General features: G+C 43.8%; 1 protein-coding gene across 5 annotated transcripts in view; it reads left to right on the top strand.

Annotated features, from left to right (window-relative positions):
* Nucleotides 1-18,298, top strand: part of Limk2 (LIM domain kinase 2) — a 72,574-nt gene that overhangs the window by 32,758 nt on the left and 21,518 nt on the right. For 2 of the 5 annotated variants that reach the window (XM_047560960.1, XM_047560962.1), the window contains exon 1: nt 10,866-11,284. The exons of the other annotated variants lie outside the window; for them this stretch is intronic. In XM_047560960.1, the coding sequence (XP_047416916.1) occupies nt 11,232-11,284 (53 nt within the window). In that variant the 5' untranslated portion in view covers nt 10,866-11,231. Of the gene's footprint in view, nt 1-10,865; nt 11,285-18,298 lie in introns of those variants that run through there. 5 annotated transcript variants of the gene reach the window in all.

Consider the following 18,298-nt stretch of genomic DNA (forward strand, 5'->3'; position numbering starts at 1 on the left):
CTCTAAAATAAAATTCAAAATAGGGCTGAGGATGTGGCTCAGTGGTTGAGTACCTCTGAGTTCAATCCCTGGTACCCAAAACAAAAAAATTTAAGAAAGGGGCCAGGCACAGTGGTGCACACCTGTAATCCCAGTCATTTGGGAGACTGAGACAAGAGATCAAGTTTAAGGCCAGCCTCAGTAACTTAGTGAGGCTCAAAGCAACTTAGCAAGACCTCATCTCAAGATAAAAAATATAAAGGAGGGCTGGGGAGATAGCTCAGCTGGTAGAGTGCTTGCCTTGCAAGCACAAGGCCCTGAGTTCGATCCCCAGTACTGCAAAAAAAAAAAAAAAAAAAAAAAAAAAAAACTATATATATATATATATATATATATATATATATATATATATATATGAGGGACTGGGAGGGGGTGTAGTTCAGCGTAGAGTGCCCCTGGATTCAGTCCTCAGCATGGCATTAAAAAAAAAAGTAAACAGCCAGTGGCACAGTCCTATAATCCCAGCAGTAACTCTGGAGACCAAGACAGGGGATCACAAGTTCAAGGCCAACCTTAGCAAATTAGCAAGGCCTTAAACAATTTAGGGAGACCCTGTCTCAAAAAACAAAAATGGCTGGGATGTAGCTCAGTGGTAAAGTGCCACTGGGTTCAAGTAAATACATATTGGCCAGCAGACTTAATGTGAACGTAGTCATAGATTTAAAGCATAAATGTCCGCCCATTCAGGGAACCAAATTGTCAACTGATAATCAGCATTCTCTTTGGCATCTCAGACTGTGTTCTGTTCATTGAAAGCCTCTACCTGCTTAGTACCTCTGAAAACTCTTCGATGCATGTGGGCAACTCTAGCCAGAATCACTGTATAGTCTTGCTCTTTGCCACCATACCAGGCTCTTCTCTATCACTGCCCCCTTGTGCCCTACATTACAGCTTGTGGATATGCTCAGTGTTATGTGAGCATACCAGGCTCTTTTATGCCTCAGTGCATTTGCACATATTGTTCCTTCAGGCTGGAAGCCTCTTGTCTGCCTGGCGATCAGCCTGTTTTAGTCAGCTGATACATTGTCTCCTGTGTGGAGGAGCACCCCCCAAGTCACCCTCACTCCTCTCCAATCAGAGGATACTTTTTCTCCCTCTTGTTATCTTCCTCATACCATAGTTATAGCCCTATTGGTATTTGTTTACATATCCAGCAGTGCTCTTAGAATATAAAATTTCCAAGGGTGGAGCCGTACCTAATTTGTATCTCAGAACTTAGCAGAGTGCCTAGAAGGCAGCAGGCATTCAGAGTGTTTGCAGGGTGACTGGTGCATTTGTCAAGTTACTCAGGGCACTTGAATAAAGCCCTCCCAGCATGCACCTTATCTTTGCTCTACAGTATTCTCTCAAGCAAGAACTTTTCTTTCGAAGTAGCCAGTGGAATAATACCTCAGTCTATAAATGTCTTCCCTGAATGTTAAACCATCAAAGCCAGGACCTCAAGGGACACATGCCTTCTGCAACTATAGCATCCCACTTTGCTATTTTGCCTTGTTTTTTATTTTCCCCCAAGGCTAGAATTCCTCCTCTCCCCACCCAAGGAGGTACTGGAGGGACACTAACAAATTTTCTTTCTTAGTGCTCCTCACCATTATCAAGAAAATCCTGAGTACTATACACAAGAGTTGATCAGACTTGAATTAAGGTTATTTCCTTTTGCAGCTCAGTCATAATTCTCATCATGCCTTCTTGACTACACTTGATCACACTTAGGATCAGATTGGAGGATGCTTCATTTCACTCTGTCAGTAGCACTGACTTGTAGAGGCAGCACCCATTTTGGAAATTGACTAATGTGTGTTTGTTTTGAATTTGTTTTGTTTCAGAGATAACTTTTTCATGGACTGACCTTATCTTCATCACCTTTTCATACCGTACCCTGAGCACCACTATAGTGTTTCTGAGGAAGGAGGGAGGCAGCTATGATGGGGTTAGGTTACAAATGAGTAAGAATGGCCCCAATGAGCCAAGGCTTAACAACATGACAATTGACAAACTTTTTTTTACTTATTAAGCAGTATTCAAAATAAGAAGAAGAACAACCTATCTGTGCACCCATTTCCTCATTTGTAACAAGGGAATAATAGTGATCTATCATCTGCCTTGAAGGGTTAGTATGATAGTGAAATAAACTCAAGAGATAAATCACTTAGTAAAGAATGAAGCCGTGGTTTTCAATCTTCAGTGTGCATCAGAAACACTGGAGTTTGTTTAAAATGCAAGTTCTTAGCCCCAATCTCAGTGACTGTGATTCAGTATGCCTGGGAAGGGGCCCAGGAAAACTTCATTTTCTTTTTTCTGTTTTTCCTTTTTTTTCCCAGTTGTTACTGGGGATTGAATCCAGGGGCACATTACCCCTGAGTTACATCCTTAGTTTTTCTTATTTTTTATTTTGAGATTGGGTGTCTTTAAGTTGCTGAGGGTCTCACAACATTTCTTGAGGACTGGCCTTAAACTTGCGATCCTCCTGTCTCAGCGTTCCGAGTTGTTGGGATTACAGGTATGCACCAACAGCACCCAACTGGAATCTTCATTTTCAACAAGCTGCCCAGAGAAATCTAATGCAGCCATTCCTTCAGCTATATGTCCATAAATAATACTGTAAATCAAATAACAAGAATTAAATAGGTATTTGAAGAGAGCATTAGTGTGATGGATCTGGAATCCAAAGACTTGATTAAATTTCAACCCTGCCAATTCTTCCACCTATGACTTTGAACAACAACCCTTTCTGAGACCTTTAGTTCCCTCATATGTTAAAAAAGCGATGACATCCCCAACCTCACAGGGTTATGGGATTTAAATGAGACCATGTGTGAGCAAGCCCATCTGAGTGCCTAGCTGATGAAACTGAGTCAGTGTTTTCTAGAGTGAAAGCTAAATGTCCACCACTTCTTAAATGGGATATCATGTTAAACAAACACTAGGCAGAGTCATCTATCTTAATAAGGTATCACGGAAAGAAAAAAGAATTGAGAGGGTGGGTGGGAGGCAAGAATGGAGGAAGGATGGATTGTATAGAGGAAAAAGAGGGGTGGGAGAGGTAGGGGAAGGAAAAATAACAGATTACCCTATGTACATGTATGATTACACAAATGGTATGACTCTTCATGTACAACCAAAGAAATAAGTTGTACCTCATTTATTTACAATGAATGAAAATAAATAAATTATTTTTTTTAAAGTATTGATTTGGCATCTATGTAGAACCTTTTGTAGTCCAGTCCCTTTTTTCACAGCCCATGAACTTGAAATTAGGAAATCTAAGATGTGTGACAATACCCAGTCAGATGATATGTGTTCATATTTTTAGACCAGGGAAATTATTTCCCAGTGTACTAAAGAAAGGGGACAGGGAGTATTTGCAAAATGGTGGAACCACTGTTAGTAACTTTGGAGAAATTGTGGAGAATGGGAGCAACACCCCAAAGAATAATTACTGTTTGTTCTATACCAGCTAGATATGAGGCACTGGGGATCTATTAGTGAAATTAAAATGGAGACAGCTAATTGCCTCAGTTTTCAAAAATGGAGGAAAAAAAGATCCTGCAAAAAGTAAATTTATGATCCTTTCCATTTGAGTCAGTGAAATTCTGGGCAGGTGATGAAATAGGTGGACTGAGAGCACTTAGTAAAGGGACTGATCACTAAGACTCAGCAGTAGTGAATTAGCAGTGATTAGTTAGATTTGACTTCATGTTTTTACTGTCTTGCTAGTCATGAGCCTGCTCATAGATTTCCAAAGCATTTGATGTACTCTCTCTTAATAGCCTGATGGTTAAGTATTGCAGGCAGAAGGACTCAGGTTGTGGCTCAGTGGTAGAGGGCTCACCTAACATGTCTTAGTCACTGGGTTCAATTCTCAGCACCACCATGTATAAATTAGTTTATTAAATATAATTAAAAAAGAATTTTGGGCAAGAAATCTAGAAAATTCTAATATAAGAACTCAACATATCCAGCAGTTTGAACCACTCCCTGCCCCCCCGCACGCCCCACTTTATTATATAGTGGCAGAATTCCCAAATGCCTTGCTAAGGCTCACGCTGAGAGAAGAGGTTGGGATTTGAGATCAGCAAATACTGCAATCCTGCTTTTATCCTCAGTCTTGCCCTACCTAGCTCTGTTCATCCGAATAAATTACCTAACATCTCTGGATTTCTCTTGCCCTGCCTATTCTATATGTATCCTCAAGAGATTGTGGAGAGATAAGTTGAAAATACTTTTTCCACCCCCAGTGCTAGGGATTGATTCCAGGGTCCCTTTGACACTGAACTACATCCCCCCAATCTTTCTTGTGTTTCATTTTTAGATGTTCACCCTAAGTTGTTTTGTCTGCGCTTGCACTTATGATCCTACTTCAGCCTCCTGAGTTGCTTAGATTACGGATGTGCCCTTAAAATGCTTTATAAATATTAGCATTCATCATTACTCTTTCAGTGTTGTAGTCACTCATAATGGGGGCCCAGAATTATTTATTTATTAGGCATCTGTGGATACCTGGTGTGAGCCAGGCCTGTACTGGGCACCAAGAATACCTAGCACCTGCCCTCATGTAGTTTCATCTATCAGTAGAAACCAGGTATGGTGGCACATGCCTGTGATCCCAGCAACTTGGGAGGCTGAAACAGATCACAAGTTCAAGGCCAGTCTCTGGTAACTTAGAGATCCTCAGCAATTTAGCAAGAACCTGTCTCACAATTAAAATTAAAAATGTCTGGGATGTAGCTTGGTGGTAAAGTGCTCCTGGGTTTAATCCCCAGTTCCACAACACACACACACATACACACAAAGTGACCAGGCATTAAATGTGGATGCAGAAGCTTTTCGGTGTGTGAGAGACTTAGGGACATGTAAAAGGAACCCTTCTGAGAGGAAAATGTGTTCTTTTGTAGTTGGGCTGGAAAAGGAGAAAATAGCCTCCAACTGGAGGTATAAGAGACTGGAGAAGGATCTAAGAGAACAGAGGCTTGGGGAGCTTCTAGGGAGTTTTGCTATTGGACGTGAGCCCTAGGAAAAAAACATGAGGTGCTTGTTCTAAATCATGGGACTTCTTTCTGTTACTGTTCATTTATGATTTTTAAAAAGCAGCACTTCAGCGTAAGCAACTGCAAGCAGTATCCAAATAGTAGAAAATATATGCTGTTTAATCCATGTTTCTTGTCTTACTACCATACAGGAGAAACTGATAACCATGTGGTTGAATCTTCCAGGTAGTCTCTGAGGGTTTATATGCATAAACATTTTTTAAATAATGGGGGTCACTGTATATCATACACTGTCTTTGAAGTTTGGATTTTTAATAGCTTAGGACATTTTCTATTTCAACATCTAGGAGCTGGGCATAGTGGCATGTAACTGTTATCCTAGCTACTTGGGAGGCTGAAGCAGGAGGATTGTAACTTAGCAAGACCCTGTCTTAAGATAAAATTTTTTTTAAAAGGCTTTGGGGGTATTCCTCAGTGGTAGAGTGCTTGGGTCTACCTAGGGTCTACCTCGTTATTTATAACAGCTGCACACTGTTCACTGTATTGGACATATTATATTTTAGCCCACCCCCACTGGTGTGTTGTGGGGCACAACTTAAGAACAGACCAGTCACCACTGAGAAGTCCAAATTTGAGAGTCTTTATTAGTTGACTGACTAGCTGTCTCACACAACACCCAAATGGCTATTGGGAGAACAGCCCTGTGTAGGGTTGCAGGGGTTTTTATACTATAAGTAAAGCATGTCAGTACATTAATCATAAGTGGCTGTTGCTACGATTTAAAACTACAAACTAACATCATGAGATCTAAAATCATAAGCAGAAGGGGAAGTGGGTCAAAATGACCTTAGTTGGGTACAAGTTAAAGAATGGTTACTAACATCTAGACAGTCGTTTTCTGACAGGGTACATTGTCCAAGAAAAATAGGAACCAAAAAGAGAACAATTTTACATTATATAAGAATTGCCATTTTATGTGGCCAAACATACTATGCAAAGTAACTGTTGATACGTAAAGGTTGGATATTCCCATGGGAGAAGCATTTCCTACATGACATGGAGTCTTAGGATAAAATGGAGTCTGTTTAGTCATTGCCCTTATAGCCTGGCCCATAACAGGTGGACACCTGGATTGTTTCTAATCTGCGTGTGTGTTTTGCTGGGAATCAAACCCAGGGCCTCAAGTGTGGTAGCTGTACTGCAAGCAGTGAATTGTTCCTCATCTTTTAGCATAGAGCAGCACTGTACTGTTTGAACACATGTCTGCACATTTGTAGGAATGTTGTCTAGGCAAAATTTCTAGCAGTTGAATTGCTGGAGCCCTGTTTTAGAAAGATGGCTGCTACTGTAGTGTGAAAAGTGAATTGGAAGAGAGGAGGAGCAGAAATAGGAAAGATGGTCAGTAGAAGGAGTGGCCACACTAACCAGTCAGGATTCAGAGGCTCCAGAGTCCCTGGGATCTCCCTTCCCTAGTTAAAGTCCTCCTAGCCAATAGAGGGCCTCAGTTTCCTGAGCTTTGGATTGTTTGACCAGAGTTGTCTTCAAAGTAGAGGGGATGATTCATTCATTCACCACTCTTCAGAGCATTCACTTAGGGCTATTGACTTTGAAACTGTTTTCCAGGCTGTTGCAGACAGAGACACCTTGAAACCCCACGTCTCAACTGGTTCTGAGTAGTCAGTTGCTCGACTTCTAGCCAGGCTTCCAACTTGTGAAATGTGCAGGAGATTAGCACCTCTCCTGTCATTTTATCCCAACGGTAACTGCCAGTCCAAGGATCCTTGCAGTTGCCTCTGGCAGTGGTAATTGCTGAATCCTCTGCCAGCTGCTCTGAGGACCTACAAGAGCAGCTTTTCCTCTAGGACCAGTTTCCAAGGACAGGATGGGGGAATTATGTCCTCCAGTATGACTTTTTATTTCCCAGTTCTGAGTGGTTTGAGCCCTTTGAATTTGGCTGAAAGAAAACACACACTTGGGTCTGAGCAGCCAGTGTTTTATCACAATGATGATCCATCTTCAAAGTTTCCTTCTGAAGTCTGGATTTATGGGTGTCAAATCATTTCCACCTGGGAAGGTCTTCAGCTTCAGTTCAGGACACAGGGGGACTCTTGCAGGGGGAGGCAGTTTTGGCACGGAGAAGTCCTCTCACCAGTTCCCCACCCACCTACCCACTGCATCCTTTGTAAGGGGAGTGGGGGGAGAGAAGGCCTGCAGCCTCCTGCTCGCATTCCTAGACACCGACTCACTGCGCCCGCCGCCACTGGAACAGCAGAGCTGTGTGAAATGTCAAGAGGAGTTATGCTCATGGGCTCCCTGGCCTCAAGTCTCTTTGTGGCTTTCATTTTCTTCCTTCTGCATTCTGTTCATCAGATGGAAATCAGAGGGTTCAATTAGAAGATAATTTGCTAGTTCCAGACTTAATTTAGGTGCCCTCTTTGCCTGATCAAATTATAGGGGAACATAATCGATTTTTGGTGAATAGCAGTTGACTCTGTAGCATGGAGAAAGTGCTCCTGGCTCTTCAGCTGTGTACCTCTTGTAGTATCCTGTGCATTGTCCCCATCGTCCCACTCCTCCCTCCTCTGTGTCTCTTATGTGGCCCCAAAGTCAGGATCCTGATCCCTTCAAGGCCAACTCAAGAGTTTCAAACTCAGCTTTAGACCCAAAGAAAACAGGGAGCCCTCCACAACCTCAAAGGGCTGAAAAATACTGAAGCTGAAAGCTATTTAGAAACCTAACCAAGACCCAGACAGAGGCAGAGACTTGCTAAAGGCCACATAGCTAGCCCATGGTAGTTACAACAATAGTCTTAATGATATTAACAGCTAACATTTATCAACCCTTAATGTGTTCCAGACTTGGTGCCAAGGGCTTACATGCAGCACATTGTCACATTTAAACCCAGACAGTCTGGCTGAGGGCCCAGACTGAGCTCCAGTATAGCATGGTAGAGCACAGTCTATACTGTCTAGTCTAGGTTCAAATCCTGACTTCACTTCTCAATTACACAGTTAGATGACCTCAGGCAAATGATTTTATCTTCCTGCACCCCAGTTCCTTTATCCATAAAAAAAGAAAAAAAAAAATGCGGGGAGAGATCACTGCCCTTCCAAACAGTGCAGATTAAAATCCATTCATACATACAGGTAGGTACTGCAAGCAGTGCCTGGTGCAGGGTGGGCACCCATTCAGTGATCACTGCTTCTGGGGCTGAATGTGGTGTCTGTGTAGTGTCTGAGTTCTGCACAAATGCCAAAAACTGTTCTTCACTATTAGAGGCAGTAAGCAGAATGGTTGAACCCTGTAGCTTTAGAACACAAACTGGTGGGCAAATGTTTACTTACTGCCTATAATTTTTACATTTTTAAAAGTTTGCAGGAGAGAAAAAGAGTATTTCATGACACCTCAAAATTATATGAAATTCATATTTCACTGTCCACAAATAAAGCTTTATTGGAATATAGTCATGTCCAGTGGGGTATATTTCATATATTGCAGCTTTGGTACTATAATGGTATAGTTGAGTAACAGTAACAGAATCTGTATGATCTGAAACCTATCTGTACTCTGGCCCCTTACAGAGGTGTTCTGACCCCTACTCTAGAGACCTACTTTACTGGGTTTGAAATCCAGCCTTACCCTCACCACTTACCAGCTGTTTTGTCTTCAGGCTAATGACTAAAATCTCAAATTTCCTCATCTGTTAAATGGGTTATAATCTCCGCTTTGTACAGTGACAGTTTAAATATGATAGATCACAGATGGACAGCACTTAGCACAGTACCTGAAATATACTAAGTGATGAGTAAATGGGAGATTGTGTTCAGGATACAAACCCAGTGTCTGTCTACCTATTTTTTTTTCCCCTTTCTCTCTCTCACTCCAATAATGGGATTGAACTCAGGGACACTGCTGAGCAGTGAAGTAGGTAACTACATCCCCAACCCTTTTTACTTTTTATTTTGAGGCAGAATCTTGCTAAGTTGCCCAAGCAGGCCTTGAATTTGTGATCCTCCTGCCTTAGCCTCCGCTGCAGCTGGGGCATGCAGGTGTATGCCATCATGCCCAGCTCCAATCTCTCTTACCACACTCATTGTTATCCCTGTGTCCAGTTGGAAGAATGGGAAAAGATTTTCTTGTAACCCAGCTACCACCTTTGTCAAAGACTTTTCCTGCCATGGTTCACAATGACAGACAGCAGCTACAAGACTACTCTGGATCTTTCTAGAGGAGAGGGGTATGTGCTTGGTGTCACTGCTTCAAGTTCAATAGTGAATGAATTCTGGGCATTCCTGTCTCTTCCAGCAGCCTTTTTCCTTCACAGCCCTGCAGACCAGTAGGATAAGGGGCTTTTTCCATGGAATGCTCCGGTTTTGTCAGCCTCACAGCAGGGGCTCTTCAAGGGGACTCCCATCCTAGACACCTAGGCCCATCATCCCCATAAGCACCTCAGGCCTTTTCCATCATGCCTTATTTTTTGGTTTGAGAAGAGGAAGGAATGAAGGAGGGAGGGAAAGGAAAGGAGGAATGAGAGGGCACAAGTGACTTCCAAATACAGTCAGTGGACTTTGAAAATGATGTTTCTCAAGAAGGGGAAGAATGAAGCATGGTATTTGAAAGCTGCAGCTCTGGGGTCACAGGGACCAACATTTAAATCCCAATCCACTAACTGGCTTTTTGATCTTGAGTAAGTTACCTAACCTCCCTGTACCTCTTTTTTTTTTTTTTTTTTTGGCAGTACTGGGGTTTAAACCTTGAACCCAGGGGTACTTTACCACTGAGCTTCTATCCTCAGCCTTTTTTTTTTTTTTTAATTTATTTTTTAAAATTTTTTTTTGTTGGAGATGGACACAATACTTTTTTTTTTTTTTTTTTTTTGGGTGCTGGGGATCGAACCCAGGGCCTTGTGCTTGCAAGGCAAGCACTCTACCAACTGAGCTATCTCCCCAGCCCCTGACACAATACTTTTATTATATTTATTTATTTTTATGTGATGCTGAGGATCGAACTCAGTGCCTCACGCACGCTAGGCAAGTTCTCTACCATTGAGCTACAACCACAGCCCTAATTTATTTTGAAACAGGGTCTTGCTAAGTTGCTGAGGGTCTCATTAATTGCTGAGACTGGCCTCAAACTTGTGATCCTCCTGCCTCAGCCTCCTGAGCCCCTGGGATTACAGGTGTGCACCACCATGCCTGGTTCTGTACCTCACTTTCCTGGTTTATAAAGTGGGATTGATTCCTATCTCAGAGAAACAGGAGTATGCATACAGTGCTTGCCACATAGAATGACATCAGGTGTTGGTTAATATTCTGGGCCTTGTTTCCTCATCTGCAGCAAAACCCTGACCCAGAGTGGAAGTGGTAGCTCCCATGGGCCAGCTCTTGGGGATGTCCCCAGACCAGGAAGAGGAAAAGGATAAATGGGGGCCCTAACACCAGGACAAAGCAGAAGCCATCCTAGAGCTGAGGATCTATCTCTGGAGCTGTCTATCCTGCAAGGTCTCCCCCTTTCTGGGGGTGCAGCTCTGCCTGGAGCTGGCATCCTGTACTTCACCTCTGAGCAGAGTTACTGTCTTAGGGCGTTCTTCAAGCTGGGGACAATTTGGAGTCAGATGCATCGACCCTCTCCTACACTGCCCTGCTCTTAACTCTGGGATGGACGCTGTCGGCCAACCCTAGTTATTGTCTGCAGTGCCTTCCTGCAGCCTCGCTCCGGCCCAGCTCCACCCCTTGCTACAAGGTCTGTTTCCTAACAGCTGCTCCAACCACACACCTCGATTCTGCAGGAGCCCCTCCTCTTCCTCCCTCCCTCCCTCATTCGGGGTGGGACTGAAGAAGAAAGCTAACTTGACAGCAGCGCTTCTTTCTTAGCTAGTCACCAACCCCTGCCCAAGAATGCCTGTGTGCGTATAACCTCTGCAGAGAGGTGGTTGTCTGGGAGTCCCGAGGGGCCTCCCGAGCTTCCGAGAACTAGGGAGGAGCCATCCCAGCCATGAACCCCTGCAGGAATCTGCCGGGGTCCAAGTGGCCTGGAGTCCTCACCCTCCTCCTGCTTCTCCAGAGGGAGAGGTGAGCTTGCAGGGTGGCTCGTCCCCAGTCAGAGGTGCCGGGAACCGGGACCTGTCATGGTGACTGTCTGCAGCTGGCCTGAGGCACTCCCAGACGGGTTTGCAGCTGAGCCTGTTTGTCTGGTGGGAAGAAGATGGGGAGTTACTTGTCCGTCCCGGCTTACTTCACCTCCAGAGACCCTTTTCGGTGAGTTGGTCTCTGAGTTCTCCTTCTTATCTCCTGTCCTGGCCCCTGGTCTGAGGGGAGGACAAAAGCCTTCCCTGAATCTGCGTCTCTGACTTTGTTTATCCCTTAACCGTTGCTTCTGGTAGGCAGAACCTGACTACCTGACTTTGTCCTAGAAATGGTGAGGTGAGGGATAAGTCCAGAAGGAGGCTTCTGGTAAACTCCAGTTCCTTTCTTCCCAAATACACCTGGAAGAGCCTCCAAAAGATGCCACTGACCTGGCCTGCTCTTAGTGTTACTGCTTCCGGGGAAAGAGCACAAATAGTGTGCTGTTCTTCTAGCTCTCACATGTCTTACCTGCAGGCCATGCTGCCTGCCCAAGAATTTGTCCCAACAAGCAGGACAGGCAGGTTTTGCCAAACCGTGGAAGCTGGTAAGGCCTGGGTGTGGGTAGCCTGGTACACAGTAGGCACCCTATAAATGTCTTTTTTTTTTAATGGCAGGCACATTTACCCCTGACCTTGAAGGGCTTCTAAGCTCCTAGGTGAATATATTGCTGGGGAGAGGCCAGAGCAAGTGATTCTGAAAATGGAGCAATTGTTTTTGTAGTGTTCTGAGATGCTGGGCTAGCCCCTACACAGCCTCCCCGCCACACACACCTTAATCCTCAGGCCTATCTGCGGGGGGCCTCTCTGGAGCTTTTCAGAGGGAGGCATGGAAACTTTCTTCTTCCAACTTGCCTTTCTTTGCTCATTGCCCCACCCCACCTCCAATAGAAACTCCCCAAGGGGTTTCTGGCCCTCTGGGTCCCTTCTGAATGGAGCCATTCCTGACTGGGGTGGGGCTTGTTTTTATTCTTTGGGAGAAGCCTGTTGTTCTAAGGGCTGCCTCCCCCTCACCACTAGTCCTGGTTGACTTTTTCTTCTGACTTCCCCAACCCAGCTCCATGCCCAGATATTACTGTTTCTAGGATACTTACTGTCAGGTGGCCTGGCCCTAGGCAGAAAGCAGTTACCATGTGGTTTCACTGAATGACTGATCCTGATAGAGGTGGGAAGCATCTGGACTGGGGGGTGCGGGGAGGAACTGGTCATGGATGCTGACTATACCAGGCATCCACGTTATCCTTTAATCTCTCAAACCTAAAGAGATTATGTATCCCTATTTTACAGATGAAGCAACCAGTTTCATCAAAGGTAACATGCAGGGTCTCCCTAGGCAGCTTTTTTTTTTCCGAGTTTCTCATCCGTCAGGCTGCTGCAGTGCCTGACAAAGTCTCCCCCAGGGACCTTGTCAGTTTTGCTTTCCCCTCCCAGCATTTACCTGACAAGTTGAAGAGATTCTTTTCTTTTTTTTTTTCTTAATATTTTTTTTAGTTGTTAATGAACCTTTATTTTATTCATTTATTTATATGTGGTGCTGAGAATCGAACCCAGTGCCTCACACATGCCAGGTAAGCACTCCACCACTGAGCCACAACCTCAGCCCCGAAGAGATTTTTTTCTGAAGAATCAGTGGAAGTTGTCTTGAGTTGGATTTTGCCTGTGAAATCAGTATGCCAAGTATTACAGTAGCTACTAGTTCAGGTCCTTATTAATTCCTCTTACTCTTAATCCTGGAAAGGCAATTTGGGGAAACGGTTGTTCCTTTAGGTGCCAATAATAATGTGCCCTTTTTAATCTTTGGGGGTTGAAACTTGACTTCTTAGAAGCTGGAGCTGGAGCAGGTGATGATGACCTCTTAATCTGGATCTTTGAGGGCCAGGCCACCAGTGCTGCCCAGCTCCAACTATCCTTTGTCTTGTTGTGTCCAGCCCCTTTAGAGAATCTGATGACCTCACCCCCAATTCTGTTGGCCTAGCTGGAGTCAAAGGGGTACTGAGTCACTGACTACAGTCCCTTTGCCCTCCCCTAAATGAGAGGCCACATTTTTGAAGCCACTTCTGAAGAAAGCCAGCACACAGCTGTACCCCAGAGGAGAGACCACCCACATCCTTGGCTCTTCCAGGTTTTAGGCCAACTCACTGGTTGGAAAGGTGCGTCTGCCATTAATCCCCTTCTTCAGACATCTTCAAGGACTTGTCTCTAACTTAGTGTCTGTTCCTTCCCTAGGCCTTGGTTTCCTCTTTGGCATAATGTAAAGGCTAGATTTCCTGGTCTCCTGAACAGGGCCCTTGCCAGAATCTAACAAATTAAGTCCTTGACCCTCAGGCCTCTGGAGGAGTACAAAGTCCACAAGAGTTCAGGGACTGTGGTTGCAAGGAAGGTGACGCAACCAGATTCCACGGGGACATGATCAGGCGTGACTGTGTGAGGGAGGGAAGAGGGAATGAAGAATGTAATTTCAGTGCCCTGTACACACCTGCCTGGAAGGCCACACTTGACAGTACACCATCTTCCCTGCTCATGCCACTGTCATGAGAGACATGGTGCACATAGGTGCACTCCCAAGTAAGAAAACACTTAAATTGGAATTTACAGAAATAAATTTGGGAAGGGACCTTCCCCCACCCTTTTGCAGTGCTGGGGATCCAACCCAGAGTCTTGCATGTGCTAATAAGCAAATGCTCTACCATTAAGCTACACCCCAGCCTAGGGAGTATCTGACATCTTTAAAGAATGTTTCTTTTTATAGAATGTCCCTTAATGTTCAACGTTTATTTAATGAGATTGGCTTTACACATTATCTCTTGAAGGAAACAAGTGCATCTTTGTATTCTAAACAACCCGTGTTTAAAAGCAAAAATTATTCTTAACCCTGCCAGTTTAGCAGTAACCTTTGGCAGCTACCTTCATTCCTCTTGGATTCTTTTTCTCTTCATCTAAAACATAAAGGAGTTGGATGAGATCAGTAATTCTCAACTCTACAGTTTACTTGACTCCTCAGAGACACACAAACTTCTTTCCATTTTTCCCCCAAATAGCAGAAGCCCTGTCTTTTATTGCAGTACAGTTGCACAAATTACTTGAAACTATAGGCTTCTTAGCTTTTGGTTGGAACTTCATCATTGCACTTACTTCTTGCTGATCAGAGGCTTGTTGTATGTTTGGTTAATTTTTTTATAAAACAGAATAATATATTCCATAATAATTACAGCTTACTTGGCAGGCTCTTTCAATCTACAGTATCTGCAAGAAGGAGGCATATAGATAATAAAAGGATCATTGGTGATAAAAGCCTGGGCTCTGTTGGACCAGAATCTCTTAGGCCCCTGTCATATCTACCCTTCTGAGTCCTTGGGGAGAATTGACATTCTCACTCTTGGCACTCTCAGGCTATGGCTTAGGGAACTTTCTTTCCTCTTGTTTAACCCAGTTAGAGCTCAGAGGTAAGAGGCTTAAAGAACCTTTGCCACAACTGGCGGGTTAAGGATGAGCATCCAACTGGGCCTTCCCCAGGACATGGAAGAACATGGACTTATTCTTTAACCTGCATAAATCCACTATAATGATGACTAGTTCCTTTACTCCATAACATTGAGAATTAATATGTAAACATTTGATCTGAAGAACTTGGGTGTGTGTGAGGTCTAGGCCAATATCTTATCTCATTTGGCTTCTTATGGCATAGCACCTTGCCTGCTTGTTCGTACACATCCAAGATACACAGTAACTATATCCTAATTGTTAAGAATTGATTAGATTGATTGGTTTCTAATTGATTAGATAATTTTAGGATTTTCCTTCTCTTCTTACAAAAATCTGTGTGGTTCTGGGTCTGAAGCAGATCTGTTGTCCCGACATGGGAGGGAAATAGGTCTATCGACATTTTCCCATAGTGTTTTCAAATTGGGGAGGGAAGGAAACAGTTACTGGGCATCTGCTGTGAGTTAGGCATCATGCAAGGCACTTATACATAATTCTAATAACCCCGTGAGATTTTAGCAACACCAGTATACTATATAAATGAAGAAACTGAGGCAGAGTCATGAAGTAACTGACCTTAGGTGATACGTTGTAAATGAACTTCTTAGGAAATCTCAACTTATTATATGTGTGTTCTCTGCTGATTCAGAAGGTTTCAGTTTGGATCTGAGCAGACCTGCTGAAGTGGCTATCAGATTCTCATTCACTTTGCACCTGCCCCGGCCTAATGTTTTGGAAGAGAAGTTTGGCAGGTTGTTTTTAAGTGCAGCCTCAGTGTATGTGGGCTTCTGGGTGATCTCCCTGGACTTGAAGATTTTTAGCCCTGTGTACTCTGGCTGCTCAGGAAACTGGAGACCAATGCCTCAGCCCTAGGTTCTGGCCCCAGCTTTATCACCTCCCATGTGGGTTCCCTTGGATTTGCAGCCATGGCAGATTTTGACTTCCACTTAAAACTTTCAAAAATTGAAAACTGGAAAAATGCTTTGGTTTTGGGAAAAACCTATGGTGGTCATGGCCTCTAAGAATCTGAGGTGGGACATTTTTTAGTAGTGTGTTACTCATCCAGAGTATGTTTTGGATTTTTTTTCTTTAAAGGACAGAGATAACTGCTGGAGAACAGAAAACTGGAATAAATGAAGGATGGTTAACACTCAAAGGGACTTGAGCTTTCAGGACTCTGGTCTTCTCGTTGTCACAGATGAGAATTCTGAAGCCTAGCTGTTGAGACATACTGTGTCATTCACATGATATACAGTGGAGACAACTTCCTCGCCAAGTACCCATAGGTTTAGGTTCCAACTTTTATTGTTTAAGGGTTGGGCAGCTTCGCACAGTGACTTGACTTTGGTTTTCAGTCTTCTGGTCTGTAAAACAAAAATGATCCTAGCCAGGTGCTATGGCACATGCCTGTAATCCCAGCAACCTATGAGACTGAGGCAGGAGGATCCTAAGTTCAAGGTCAGTTTGGTCAACTTAGTGAAGCCCTGTCTCAAATTTTTTTAAAAGGACTAGGGGTATAGCTTAGTAGTAAAGTGCCCCTGGCTTCAATCCCCACTATCACCAAAAAAAAAAAAAGGAATATTTCTTCCACCTTGAAGGGTTACTGGTCAGAATTAAAGATAATATAAGGAAGACATCTGGGGGCTGGAGTTGTAGCTCAGTGGTAGAGCACTTGCCTAGCACATGTGAGGCACTGAGTTCAATCCTCAGCACCACATAAAAACAAAGGAAGGCATCTTATACCATGGCTGGAATTTGATTGGCATTCAAGAAATAGATATTGTTAATAAATAAACTAGAACACTAAGGTTTCCAGTGGCCTAGAACCCACTTGCCTTCTCTGGCAAAACAGAGCTATGGACCCATAACCAGTCTTCCTATCAGCTGATCACCTTCCTGTTTCAAAGAACCTGTGGTGATTACTTTGCCCCTGTATCTGGCTGTACCTTTCAAAGGCTTTCCTTCACACAGATGTGTGATTGGTGATGTTGCTCTCCAACCAGGTGTTCTTCCCAGCACGCTGGTGTGACTGTCCCCTGCATGCCTGTACTAGTTTCTCTCCCAGCTCCCTCTTCTGGGCCTGGCCAGCACTACTTGGAGTGAACAAAAGCAGGATATTGGCAATAGAAAGGAGGGTGTGTTCTGGTGCTCCCATGCCCTGTGGCGCACATACCATTGCAAGGGTGTAACAGCCCAAGCCTTTAGTTGGGTGCAAAAGTGTCTGCACCAGCTTTTCTCCACTGCGGACAGGAGAAAGGCAGGGCCTGGTGACAGGAGTTATGGAACCTTTGTGCTTCTACCTGGACTACTAGTTCTTGCCACTTGCACTATTTTTAGTTTAGAAACATTTGCTACTCTTCTGGGCCATTGGCATGCTAAATCTACCAAGAGTAATTAGAACGCTCACTGCTTTCAGAGAGCTAACAGTATGGTGAAGGAGAAAGGTGACTGATTGATTGATTACTCATGAACTTTAAGTCAGTAGGTAGGAGGCAAGAAGGAAGCCCTTGCTTGTAATGGGGCCCTCTGCTAAGAACCTTATTGTCAGAATCATATTTAATCCTCACTGCTACCCTGTAGGTGATGATGTTACAATTTTACAACTGAGAAATGAATGAGCTAGCCCAAGATCACTTAAGTGGTAAATGCTAGTTCTGAGATTAGAACCTCAGATCATCTAGGGAAAAAATGGTGATATGCACAGAGTTGGGTTTTGGGAGGTAGTCTGTCTCCTCATTTCACAGGTGAGGGAAACTACAGAGGGAAGGGGACTTGTAGCACCCAAGAACTTGAACCCAGATCTCTCTCCTAATGCGCTACATTGAATTTGAGGCCCTTGCCCAGAACAAGATCTCTTCTGCCTTTGTCTTAACTGCACAGTTCTAGATGATATTCACACTCTCCACACCATATCCAGCTCTCAAGACCCTGAAATTCAGCATCCATTGAACAAGACTATAAAATAGGAATAGCTATCAGTGTCTTTTGCGGGGGTTTGTTTAGTCGTTTATGGACCTTCATTTTATTTATTTATATGCAGTGCTGCGAATTGAACCCAGTGCCTCACATATGCCAGGCAAACGCCCTACCACTGCGCCACAACCCCAGCCCATACATCAGTGTCTTTTGATCACCCAGGAGGAATTGTACACTCTAGGAAGATAAGGGGATTTTCAGGGTCCTGCTTCCTGCCTAGCTCAGCAGCTTTCCACAGTTCCTGCAGTGGAAAGTTGCCTTTCTCTACCTCCTGCAGTGCTCGGAAGTAGTAGCACTCACTGTAATCTCTTACCTATATCATTATCATCTTTAATTAAAGTTATTTGTTGAGTTCCTGATATATTAGACCTTTTATATGTAAGCTATCTGTACATTTAATACATGATATTTCATTAATTTTCCCAGAAGTCCATTTTACAGATAAGTAAACTGGATCAGAGAAGTGATCTTCCCAAGATGACATAAATTGTGAGTGGCAGGATCAGATTTTAAACCAAGAGGCAGCCCATGCTGCCTCTGAGAAAAAAGGATGTGTCCATGTAATGCAAGGCCTTGAGGATAAGAATAAGGAGTCTACACAAAAATATAAGGGAAACCAATAGAGTAGAGGAACAGAATCAAGAGGGAGGGAAGAGGGGAGGACTTGGGGAAATACTGGAGAACAAAATCTTAG

The sequence above is a fragment of the Sciurus carolinensis genome, chromosome 8, assembly GCF_902686445.1.
Source record: "Sciurus carolinensis chromosome 8, mSciCar1.2, whole genome shotgun sequence".
Lineage (NCBI taxonomy): Eukaryota > Metazoa > Chordata > Mammalia > Rodentia > Sciuridae > Sciurus > Sciurus carolinensis.